The sequence below is a fragment of the Synchiropus splendidus genome, chromosome 3, assembly GCF_027744825.2.
Source record: "Synchiropus splendidus isolate RoL2022-P1 chromosome 3, RoL_Sspl_1.0, whole genome shotgun sequence".
In the NCBI taxonomy this organism is placed as follows: Eukaryota; Metazoa; Chordata; class Actinopteri; order Syngnathiformes; family Callionymidae; genus Synchiropus; species Synchiropus splendidus.
The window spans coordinates 30,560,119-30,572,500 of NC_071336.1; the positions used below are offsets into that span (position 1 = coordinate 30,560,119).

Genomic DNA, 12,382 nt, shown 5'->3' on the forward strand with positions numbered 1-12,382 from the left:
AATTATTGCATTAATCGTGCTCATTTTTAAAATGTTATTTTTTAATTCTTGGTGATGTTAAATTACTAATGTTGTTCTTAATATTAAGATAATGAGGGTATTCTCAATGGTGTTACTTTTATTTTTGTATTGTGTTGTTTATGATGCCATATAAGTTTCATGTTATCTTATTTTCCTGTCAAGTGAATAACATCGGAAGTTATTGGAAGTCAAAATATTTGTTGATAAGTCTACAAATTCCATGAAATGAGTGTTGTCCTTCTATAAACATATATGGTTGGAATGGAAGATTATTCAACCTTCATTGTATATGTTTTCATTTATTTTCTCTGCTGTTTACGTACAGCCTAGGAACATAAACAATGTAGGACACTGCGACTTAACTAAGCTATATTGATGGAGCAGACTCAATCGGAAGTTGAATAAGTAACATATTAAATATTATTTGGTTTGATCATATTCTGCACTTCAGATACACAATATATAAATGTTACATTCTATGAACCACAGCCTTCGATTTAATCGAATTATTATCCTTTTTCAAACTTTCAAGCGATTTCAAACTCCGCCATTGTTAATTTTGTACTCCAAATAAGTTCTTGTGAATCACCGTTGTTTACCCAAAGACATCACAAAAGCCGTTGTGTTTGCTTCCACAGAAGCGATGCAAACGTTCATTCAGGCGAAGTGTTGCGGGTGGCGTCACCTTGTGGCGATAAGTGAGTACTACATTGTTTATGAGTTCGTATGTTGGCCATTCAGGCTTTACCTGAGCCTTTTTACCTCGTTTGTGTGAAGCGTATTTGCCGTGAAACAATTCGTTTTTGGCATCAGGGGAAGCACGTCACCCTCACTTTCATCTGGAAGTGTTTACAGTCAACATATTAAGTGCGCATGCGTGTGTGAAGGCTGCTCTCCCGCCTCCCGCCAGCACGCGACTCCAGCAGTGGCCGTCAATCAGCGACGAGCTCGTTCACGATCTGTCGCGCGCCGCCGGCAGAGCAGAGCGACTTTGCCCCGAAACTTTTTCTTTCTTAAAAAAAAAAAGATTTTAAACTTCAGCCGAAAGTTTCAAATTTAATTTGTAGCCTCAAGATCGCAATGGCGAGCTAAAGCACTGAGCTGCACGATTTTACCGGGTTTTCCTGTTTCACTTACCTCGGGACCTGGTCGTGATGCGGTTCGGTTCTGTCTGGGCTTGAGCGGACACACTGGTGGCTCATCCGGGTTGATGACTAGGCGATGATGATGACCTATATTACCCTGCTTTTATTGTGGCTGTGCGTCCGGAGTGAAGGGAGACAAGTGGAGCGCAACAGGTTCGTATTGTTCCGCTTTTATTTCGCTCTCTTACTTTTTCACTGAACAAATACATAAAGGAATCAGGTGTTTAAAAGTCACAAACAGATGTGTCCATTTTATATTTATGAGTTTGATAATAGTTTTTTTAGACAAGTAAATATAGACCTAAATGTAGACTCAGATTAAAGTACTGACACTTCAGTCTGATCCTGCTCCAGTGAAAGTTGTTATATCAGTGAAGCGGAAGTGCTTGTTTTTGTGTTAAAAATACTGTCTTCACAACTACGGGATTGTTGGGGGATAGTTCCAGTGATGATGTCAGAGTGTTAATAGAACTTTGATATTACCATTCTGAACTCTGAATGTGTTTCTTATGGGTCCAAGCACTAAATATTTTTTTCTAAGTCAAGGTACCTTTTTGGGCAACCTTGGTGACATTTGTGCCTGGTCAGCATTTGCAACAAAACAGCTCATTCTTTGTCTCTAACACTCCAAACATGGAGTCAGGATATGGCCCTGGGTACTGAGGAGGACACTGGACGTCAGCTCAGAAGAAAGCCACTGATCCAGTGACTGAATAATAATGTAGAAATATGGAAATGAAGTAGAGTTGCTTTAAGACTTGTCGGAGAGAGAGCGTTAGCTGAGAAAAAGGGACTCAGGTAGAGTCCAGATTGTTAAAAAATCTGCATACTTCTACTGTTGCCGTCCACTACCATGATTTTTAGATCTGTAAGATTATTTTTGTCTTTCCACACCAAGTTAGCGGTCGTAGGCTTCGACGTGGAGTGAAGCTACGCTGGCTCAACGCCTTATCTCTGACTTTTGAGGTGTCAGTTAAAGCTAAATATTTCTCACAAATACTGTTAGAAGTGAATGACATTTGAATTGAGAAGCAACACATATATCATAGTCGGAGTATTTAAGGAGCTATGTTTGCTTCTGCAACATAATAAACATGGCGTCTCATTGGCTGTTTGTATGGTAAAGTGAGCATTATTCATACTGCTGTATAAATATATGGCTGCAGATTTTTGAGGTGCCCCGGAGCAGGACTTAATATTAACCTCAGGTGCATGATGATATTTCAAACTGCTGAAGCATAACTTGTTAAAAATATGCCCCATTCATAGCATGGGACTCATTCGTCAAAGGCAGTCGTCTGCTTCTGGTCAGCAATTAGTGTGGTTGTCATTAGCTTTGCTGTTGTTGTGACAAGATGAAACAGATAAGAGCAGTGTTGCAGCTGATGGATCTATTCGGGGGTAGGAATTATAGGTGACGGCTCCAGCTGTTTGTAGCCGTAGAGGTGATTGAGAAGGAAGTGAGGAGCGGTGATAAAGTGTTAGAGAGACACTTGGACAAAAGTGTGACGGAAAAGAGAAAGTATGTGGGGGAGGAAGTGGCCTCCCCTCCGCTCTGCTGCCATGGGTCGTGTCCAGACAGGCAAGTGAGACAAGAGCAGGTTCTTCTCTCACAGAACCGCTGCCACTTGTGTCAGCAGCAGAATGTCGAGCCCAGCGGACATTTGTGTCTTGTTAGGATTGTTGCCCTATGGGAGGCGGTGATGGTCAGAAATGGGTTGCATGCTGCAGGAAAACAGCCCATAGTTTCCGCCAAAACAAAGTGTGTTAAGCCTTTGCTGCACCTGTTTTGTGATGAGACCAGTGTGCAATGTTGGTGAATACCTTTGAACATAACTTCAACTTCATTTTGGGATGGTTTTGCATCTGCAGGGCAGACCGGCTGCTGTTATCCGAAGGTCTCTGTCGCTATGGCAACAGCCTGGAGTGTTGTTGGGGCTGGACTCAGACGGCGTGGGGACAATGCCGACGTGAGTGAATCATTCCACAGCACTATTATAATACTGCAGTTGTACAGTAGCTTCAGCTGCGGCTCCGGATTCACTTGTGTGTATGTGTGTAGCTCACTGTCAGCAGGGCTGCAAACACGGCGAGTGTGTGGCACCAGACAGATGCAAATGTCATCCAGGATTCACCGGCAAGGCGTGCAACCAAGGTAACCGCTCCACGGAATCTGTCTTGCAGGGAAGATGAACACATTCCATTCATGCTTGTGCGACCTGCGAGGAGTGGTAGACCCCCAGAACACAGGCTTTAATAACTGTTATAGCCAGGACACCGAGATAAATGCGCTTCCAAAGCTGCTGCTGCTGTTTGTGGTCATGCAGCCAAACACCCCCACGCGCCACGCCCCCCCCCAACACACACACACACGCACGCACACACACTCCATCTCTTGATTAGAGGCCTCATTATGAGTCATATCCCGACCACGAAACAACATCTGGACTCAAACGGGAGGCAGACTGTAACGCAACACTCTTCACACACTCATGACCCGAGGGCCGAAGGTCAAAGGTTAATCCTGCGGTGCGAGCCCAGACAGACAATAAGTAAGCTGAGCTCAATGATTGTGGATATGTGATGGGTGTTTGTGTGTCAGACCTGAACGAGTGCGGGCTGAAGCCTCGGCCCTGCAAGCATCGCTGCATGAACACGCTGGGAAGCTACAAGTGTTACTGTCCCGACGGATTCAAGATGGAGCCAGACGGCAGCTGCAGGAGTGAGTATCAGATGGAAGCAGGAAAACACGAGTCAGGCTGTGATCAAACAAGTGAAAAATGTGACGTAACAAAGGACACATTGAACAAAGTATTTTAGGTACTGATGCACAACTGACCACCTTCTGTTTACTAGTTTATCCTGTTGATAACAGCCCTGGTAAACTAAGCTTTTCGCTCATTGTTGTGAAGGGTGTCTTCTGCCTGCGGCCTCTCCTCTGACCTTTCACCTCACTCAGTCTGAGCACCTGTGTCTCCTTTTCAACCCAACATCCGCCTTCAATATGCCTATTTCCCCCCCTATTTTCCAAATTTGAATTAACTGACGTTTAATTCAGGACTGTGTATGTTTTAAATCAGGGCCTCTTAACCTTTTTGATCTCGGGGCCCACCTTTTCCTGAAGAAATGGGCCCAGGGCCTATTATAGTAATAGAACTGATTCATGACTCTTGATTTCATTTGTGATTTGTGAACCATATTTAATCTACTCACATCCCAGAGGGGTAAAACAAAAAATTTTTAGCGGCCCTCACGGAGGCGCCCAACCATGGGCCCGGCCCTATGGTTAAGAATCACTGGTTTAAATTGTCTGTGTTATTTTGGATTTTAAGATATTATTTTAGTTGTGAATGAAGTTGTGTTTAATCTCTGTGTCTATTATTCTGTTTTTGGTTCATTATGTTGCTGTCGTTGGGAGGAAACTGGTGTGTTTTGTTCATGCCTGAAGTCGTGAGCTTTTTTCAGATAAAGGATTCACTGTTGTTGTGTATTCATTTGTGGTTATATGCAGTGATTTTGTTGTTGTTCTGAGGAATTTAGTCCTTCTCCATGCTGCTTGTTTTTTGACATTCTCATCTCACAGACGCTCGAACCTGCTTCGATGCCAACTGCCAGTACGGCTGTGAAGTGGTCAAAGGGGCGGTGAGGTGCACCTGTCCGTCACCAGGGTTGCGACTGGGTCCAGACAGACGCACCTGCGTCGGTTAGTCCAAAAAGATTTTTACATATAGGGCTCTTAATAACGCCTGTTGTTTTCCACTTCCTCCTGCAGACATCGATGAATGCATGCTGGGTGGTGCCGTTTGTCCTCGACGCAGGAAGTGCATCAACACCTTTGGCAGCTTCCTGTGTAAATGCCACCTGGGCTTCAAACTCATCTACATCAACGGTCGATACAGCTGCATCGGTCAGTGCTGACCCGTCATCAGGTTTTCTTTTTCGATTCTCACCAGCTCCCCCTGTCTGTGACTGCAGATAAGGACCCGCGACCCTTCTGCACCCTGAATCCTGCATCACCCAAGTGCCGGTGTAAAGAGGGCAACTGCAAAGGTAACATGTCAGAGATCATGATAATACGGGGAGGGAGGGCCTGAAAGTGAATGAATGAATGACCTGTAGAAGTGAGCATCTGAATGCATGATTTGATTTCATTGTACTTATTTCATTCTTTTTCCGTTTTCTTAGCTGTTCCCAAAGTCAATCTGAAGCCCCATCGGCCGAGAAACGCACCCACCACTGTTGCCCCGGCCACCTTGACTACGGTTGCCATGACAACCTCTACCCCAGCAGCCCCTGAAACACCTACGACCTCAGTTGTTTCCACTGCGTTACTGACTACGACCACCAAATCCATCCTCACCTCGCCTGATGTTACAACTGCCACCACGCATGATACTATACCATTTACTACACCAGCTCCTGTTACCACGACTACCACACTTACTACAACTTCTCTACCTCTTACCACGACTACTACTCCTGTAACTACCACTACAGGGCCTGCTACTACCTCAGTACCTGTTGCTACCACGACTGCTTTAGTTACTACTAAACCTGTTACTACACTTCCTGCCACGTCACATGTCGTCACCACAGCTTTAACCAGCAGCCCTGCAATGTCCACCACCACCGCCACAGTAACTACATCCACTTACACCTCCATCATCAACACTACACCTGAAGCAACCAACAGGCCTGCTGACACTACGGTTCCGGCGACGACAGGCAGGACATGGATGACCACGCTTGACAACAGGATCAATAAGGAGACCACTCACCGACAGCGAGGCGACGTGCACAGTGAGCACTTGCTCTTCTAGCTGTGCCCTTTGTTTCAATGGCACTCATTGTTTTTTTCCCCAGTTCCTCGTCATGACCTCGAGAACCAGGTGTGGGACTTTGATATCGAACTGGGCAACACGGCAGACGATGCCAGAGACGACCCCGGTGAGTCGACCTGATTCTGTGTTTCTCAATGTAGTGAGGCTTCATGAAACAGTGTCTCCGTTCTATAATCGTTGGGTTTGAACCACCACTCCAATGATACTGCACAACGTTTTTACACCAAGAGCGCCACCTACTGAGCACTGAAAATGAGGACACTGTTTCATGAAACTTCATCAGCCCATCACTCGTGTCTAATCCCAAAACTCGATCCCAGATCCCTAAAGATCGAGGAGAAACAACAATTGAAACACATTCTAATATCTGAAACCAGAATTATTCATTTCAAGTTCAGTATGTGCACATGAGCATGAACATCTGGGTGAAAGTGATGAGTGAACTCTTTGCTGCAGAAAATACGAAGAACAATATGTTTATCTTTTTTAATTTTCTGTCCATCATTGCAACCTCATTTTTTGTCTCCTTTATCATGGATGTTTTAGTTAAGACCACACATTGTCTAATGTGGTGCACCTGGAATGATTGACAGAGCAATCTTCTCTGTGAGAGGATGCTTACGCTCCATTAATCTGCATGCTTCTATAAATCATTTTTCTCAGTAATTAATTAATCTAAATTAATATCTTAAAGTCTCCGCTCTGGATTAATACGTCCATCAGGATTTTTAAGGACCTTAAAAATACTGATTTAATTTTTATATCCGGTAAGGGAACTAAAAAAAAAAAATATTATTGACCTGAAATTCCTTCAGAACTGCTTTAAGATTTATTCAAAAGACCTAAAGATGGTTCTGGAAAAGACAGATAAACACATTTCTAGCTAAAGAGAAGGTCGCTAGAAGGAATGCTAAAGGAACACAGATTTGATAAGACTTCCATCTCCAGTAAAAAAGACCCCACAGAATGAGGTGGAAACCTGGGATTGTGTTTCAGGGGCGGGTGGACGTCACTGCTCCTTTAACCGAGGCATCTGCCACTGGATGTCAGACCGAGAAGGAGACTTGTCCTGGGAGACTGTGGACAGCCCTGCAGGTACTTCACATAGAGCAGAAGGCTATCGGTGTCCATCAGCCAGCAGAGGAATCACTGTTTCCTCCCAGGTGGACGGTACCTGTCCGTGCAAGAACTGAAGCCCGGGCAGAGGAGTGTCCGCGGTGCCAGACTGGTGGTTCAGGTGGACCCAGAGTGGCACTCCGGCGAGATGTGCTTCCACTTCTCTCACTGGCTGACCGGGCATCACGTGGGTGTGCTGCAGCTGTTCATGAGAAAACGTGGACCAGACCACAGGTGCTTCATTTGAGAACCCCAATAACTGCGTAGCCTGCATGAGACTAGTGATGGCTAAATGAGGCTTCATGGCACAATATTGAAGGGTAGATGAGGCTTCATGAAACAGTGTCCTGATTTTCAGAGGCCACCAGTTGGCGCTGTCTGCTCTAAAATGTTTGGACTTAAACAACAAATTCAATAAAACCTCATTTCCCAACCAAGAGCTCCATCTAGTGGCCTCTGAAAATTAGGACACTGTTTCATCGACCCTGCAATACTGTTTCATGATACCTCATCTACCCATCACTAGCAGGAACATTGGGCAGTAGTATTCATAAAATTATATATAAAAAACAGTAATCATTGAACCTTTTTGTAACAAAATTCATTTGAATAAAAAAGCATTTCAGATTGTAACATCACGAGAAACACTGATGGTCAGTGTTTCTCTAACCTCGAGTACACTTTTGCTATGAATGTCTCACATTTAAATATGACATTTATAGCTCATTAAATAGCTCTAATGGACATAGAATAAGACCAAATGCTTGACGCAGGTATAGCCCCGCCCTCTGGTCCAGGACGGGAGGACACGGCTGGAGACACACGCAGGTGACTGTGGCAGCACAGACAGTGGACAGGGTAAGAAACACACACTCCTCTTGTGGTCAGGAGATTTTTACTCAAAGCCTGTGTGTGTGTCAAGGTTCTGATCAAGGCGGAGAGACGAAGAGGACGACGGGGACAAATCGCTGTTGATGATGTCACACTAAATCCCGGCGCTTGCCGATGACATCACAGGAAAAAGGGACATGTCTCGTTCGCAATGCACATCTTGAGTGACTTTGTTCTGGACCTTGGAGGAAGGGATTTCTCGGATCATGACCAACAGCGGGTGAATATGTCGCAACTCGTGGTGGTCAAACATTCACGGAACTCTACTCTGTAAGCTTGTGAAATATTTCCAGCAGTTTCAATATTTAACTTATAAATGGGACATGGCTGGTCATCATCTGCCGCTCACAGGACAAGTGTGGATCATCTGTTACTACAGTTTTCACAAGAGTATTTCACAGCCGTGTTCTTCGCCATGTTCTTGATGTCTTGTTTAAATAGTACGATTGCTCCCACGGGGCGGCACTTTCGAGTATGATTGTAGAGTTTGCCTGCGCAGCTCAGGTCTGTCATCGACAGAGAAGCTGACGTCGACATCATGGTCTGTTTGATTCCTTATTTGAAGATGAAACACTGTTTTGTGACAAATTATAAAGACAGACAGATTAGCTGTAATAACAACCGCCGCAAGCTGACTTTCCTTCTCTGAGAGCTTCGCCAAGGTTCCCTTTAAAAGTTTTAGGGGGAAAATTCTTCACAAGTGCACACACTCACACACTGCTGTTTTTGTGGGGACATTTCATCGACTCCTTTCCCCAGCCTCTCACCCTAAACCTGACCATCCAAAACGCATGGCTCACCTCAACCAGGACTCAGGAACCAAAGTTAAACCCAATTATAATGACCCAGTTATTTTGATGTTTTCACCCTCAAACTTTGTGGGGACCCACATGTAGGTGTGTTTCTAAAAAATGGTCCCCACAAGTATAGCTTAACCAGGCACACACACACACACACAGAGTGGTGTTTTGCAGTTTTGTGAGGTTTCTCATTGCCATAACCCTTTCCCCAGCCTCTCACCCTAAACATAACCATCCAAAACACATGGCTCACCTGAACCAGGACTCAAACTTTAATTTAATTCAATTATAATGACCCAGTTATTTTGAAGTTTTACTTTTCAATTTGAGGCTTAACCTTGTGTGGTCTGGCAAAATGTCCCCACAAGGAGGTGTGTTTCCAAGAATTGTTCCCCACAAGTAGAGCTATACAAACTCACACACGCACAGTTTTGTCACGCCATCTTTGTGGGGAGCTCTCATTGCCATACCCCTTTCCCCAGCCTCTCACCCTAAACATAACCATCCAGAACAAAGGACGAACCGTAACTATGACTCTGAATCAAACTTAAATTCAGCTACAATATCCCAGCTATTGTTGAAGATTTTTCCCACGAATAGGTCCCCGCAAGGACGTGTGCTTCCGAAAATTGGGCCCCACAGGTATAGCTGTACAAGTTCGCATGCATGTACACAGAAACACACGCTGGGTGGAGCTGCCGGAAACATGATAGTTACTTGACGCTCAACAGATTCCTGAGTTTATAGAAAAACACACATGCAAAGAGTGAAACCTGTGATTAACCTTGTTGCCTTATGACCGCACGTGTGTGTGTGTGAGAGAGAGTGGGCGATGCCCTGTAATTTATAAATCCATTTGTGCCGCAGACTTGCTGTTTGATTCCAACATGACTGATGCCGCCCTCAGCTGTTTGATGTGTGAGGATTTTCTCATTAAGTCTACATTTGATGAGGCCAACTCAACCAGACTCTGGAGTCGTGAGGATGGTTCCCATCTTAACAACCACAACTGACAAGGATTCAGGGACTTTGATAGCGAGGGTGGCCTCTTCATACGGCTTATTTGTGAGCAACTTCAAACCACTCTTGGTAGCTGTTTCAATTCCTTGAGCTTGTTGAGGTTCTACCCAGCAGAAACCTGCTCCAGCTCAACTGAGGTCGGCTGAGAGACACCGCCTCGGTCTGCAGGACATGCTGAGACCCTACGATGAAATCCCATCACAGCTGCTTGAAATACAATATTGATCCTTACCTCACTACCAAAAGCTTTGAGTCTGTTTAGCTCAGCTCTTTCTTCCCCACAGACGGTCCCTTAAGGTTGTGAAGTCCAAAACTTGGGTTTGGTTTCAAATCTGTATATCAAAATGCTTTAAAAGAGGCGACCCAAATTCAGTGATCAGAAAACGTTAGCGACGCTTGGCTGACCTTCGAAGCATGAGGGCATCCATCTCATTAACTCATTATCCCGACTCCACGTTTGACTGCTCCCCCTCTGAATGAGGACACCCGAACCCTAACCCTAACTCTGCAGCTGCGTCACCTGGAGAAGAATCTCATCTCCACCCTGAACCTTGTCTTGGTATAGAAGTGTAGTAAGGTGCTTTCGTGAGAATGACCCACTTGTGTAGTAGAACCCAGATGTGAAGATATTAGTTATGCTGAGGCACGACCTTCTGACTCCAGGGATGAGGGAGGGTTCGAGATGCAGTACAAGCGTCTTTGAGTTGAGACTACTTAACATGGACCTGCCAGGTTTTGTTTCTCCTCCTGCAGCTTCACAATAGCTATCTGTCACTCGTGTGTCAGCAGAAGATCCTTTTTAAGTCTAGTTTGTCGTGAGGTCACGACACCCCGGACCGGAATTGTTTGTCCGACACATTCCACAGGTGCTGGATTGAATGGACGTGGGCATGTAACTAAACACCTTCACTTCATTGTTGTGTTCCACAGTTCACTTCACAAACATTTTTTCTTTGAATCAGATACATTATGCTGCGTAACCTTTTTGAAAGAACAGCCTTCCCTCAGGTCGAGTCTGTATTTTACCAATCGTCGCCACTAGAGAGCAGCACAAGCAACCGACGTCAGCCGCTTGAGGAGACAGTGACGGTCTGAAGTGCGCGTCACTGCTGTCCACTCTCGTCACTGACACACGTCCACCTGCTTCTGACCGCTGCATCATGAAGACACATCTCCTTCTGCTCTGGGTAGGAACCATTTATATTCACCGACCGAATTACGAGAGCCGAATGTTGAGCATTTCAAATTATGTTTTTAATTAAATTGGAAGTAATAAATCAGACTTTTATGTAAAATTATGAATATTTTCCGAAAATAAGTAATAAAATGCTTGTTTAATAATAATAATAATAATAATAATAATAATAATAATAATAATAATAATATCGTTAATTCATTCCATTGTTTGTGAAAAAAGTTTATGAAAAAAATGCTGTTATAGATTCAATATAATGAACAAAAATTCACTTGAAAATTGCCCTTTCTTATGATAAGAATCCATATGTTCATATATTTGTGTAGCTTAATTGATCAAATTCATTTTGTAATTTCTGATATATTTCATCCAAATGTGGTTTCATAATCATAGTTAGGAAGCATATTAACAAAAGTTAAATACTCGACAGAACTGTCAACTGTCATCCGTGTCTTCAGGTCTGTGTTTTGCGTCCCGGTCCTGCCTGCTGCTGGCACGACTTGGACAACAGCGAGTACGACTGCTGGCCTCTGGACGGACCGAATGAAAATAACATGATCGACTGTGGAGGTGGAGGAAGTTTTGTTCCTCTGACACTTGATTCCAGGACGTTATAGAAAGATAGCTTGTACTTTGATGGTGTAATAAATCAGACAAAAATCGAAACACTCATCAGATCACATATTGAGAGTGAAACTAAGTCAAACACCCTGAAAGTGTAGATGCTTCGAGCTTTGTTAAAACCATCTGAAGTCATGAAATGAGTAATGCTATCGATGATAAATGATATTCCTCTGTGTCAGGAGTCTCAAACTTTATTGTGGTTGTGGACAGTTTAGGCTATTTTTGTCCCCCATCTTAGCCTTAGATTTCAGTATCGTCCCATTTGCATGGACTTTTGATGTAAAAAAATAATAATAATAAAAATAAAAACATGTATATAACACTATAATGAATAAGTAGTAACAGTAGAATATTTGGACGACAAAAACAGCCTTTGAGGATGGACAAAAAACACATTGTAAATGAAATAAACCAATGGAATTACCAATGGAATGCACACATAAATTGGGGAAAAAGAAAACGAGTTGAGCTCATCCAAGATTTAACAAAAATCCGCTCTTTCTAATCTTTGAAATTCATCTCCAAGTTTGTCATAAAAATAAAACACAAAATCACATTTGCTGCAGCTGCTGCATAACTTTTGTCACCACTTTACAGTGGAAAAGCTCAGATGAAGAGTCATGTGGAATATACGTTGACCGTGTTGGTGACCCCTGCAGTAGTCCCTTGTCGTCGTGAAGAGCATATGTTGAACAAGATCTTCTGGAGAAGCAAAGCTGGCTCTGTTGC

General features: G+C 43.8%; 2 protein-coding genes across 2 annotated transcripts in view; both read left to right on the plus strand.

Annotated features, from left to right (window-relative positions):
- The first annotated feature begins 988 nt into the window (after positions 1-988).
- On the plus strand, positions 989-9,606 carry LOC128755859 (nephronectin-like). Its single transcript, XM_053859933.1, has 13 exons — positions 989-1,319; positions 3,039-3,136; positions 3,229-3,321; positions 3,769-3,888; positions 4,750-4,869; positions 4,939-5,073; positions 5,142-5,216; positions 5,352-5,966; positions 6,030-6,113; positions 7,004-7,102; positions 7,171-7,357; positions 7,897-7,981; positions 8,046-9,606. The coding sequence occupies exons 1-13, from the start codon at positions 1,243-1,245 to the stop codon at positions 8,130-8,132; spliced, it is 1,875 nt and encodes a 624-aa protein (XP_053715908.1). The 5' UTR covers positions 989-1,242; the 3' UTR covers positions 8,133-9,606.
- A 1,377-nt stretch (positions 9,607-10,983) lies between these two features.
- LOC128756099 (atrial natriuretic peptide receptor 1-like) overlaps positions 10,984-12,382 on the plus strand; it is a 9,373-nt gene continuing 7,974 nt past the window's right edge. The window contains exons 1-2 of the mRNA XM_053860306.1: positions 10,984-11,021; positions 11,488-11,599. Of these exons, the coding sequence (XP_053716281.1) occupies positions 10,995-11,021; positions 11,488-11,599 (139 nt within the window). The 5' untranslated portion in view covers positions 10,984-10,994. The remainder of the gene's footprint in view (positions 11,022-11,487; positions 11,600-12,382) is intronic.

Coding starts and splice junctions, on each gene's coding strand:
- LOC128755859 (XM_053859933.1), top strand. CDS start 1,243: ATGATGATGACCTATATTACCCTGCTTTTATTGTGGCTGTGCGTCCGG. Junction 5,967..6,029: donor ACAGCGAGGCGACGTGCACA/GTGAGCACTTGC, acceptor TTTTTTCCCCAG/TTCCTCGTCATGACCTCGAG. Junction 7,103..7,170: donor GACTGTGGACAGCCCTGCAG/GTACTTCACATA, acceptor GTTTCCTCCCAG/GTGGACGGTACCTGTCCGTG.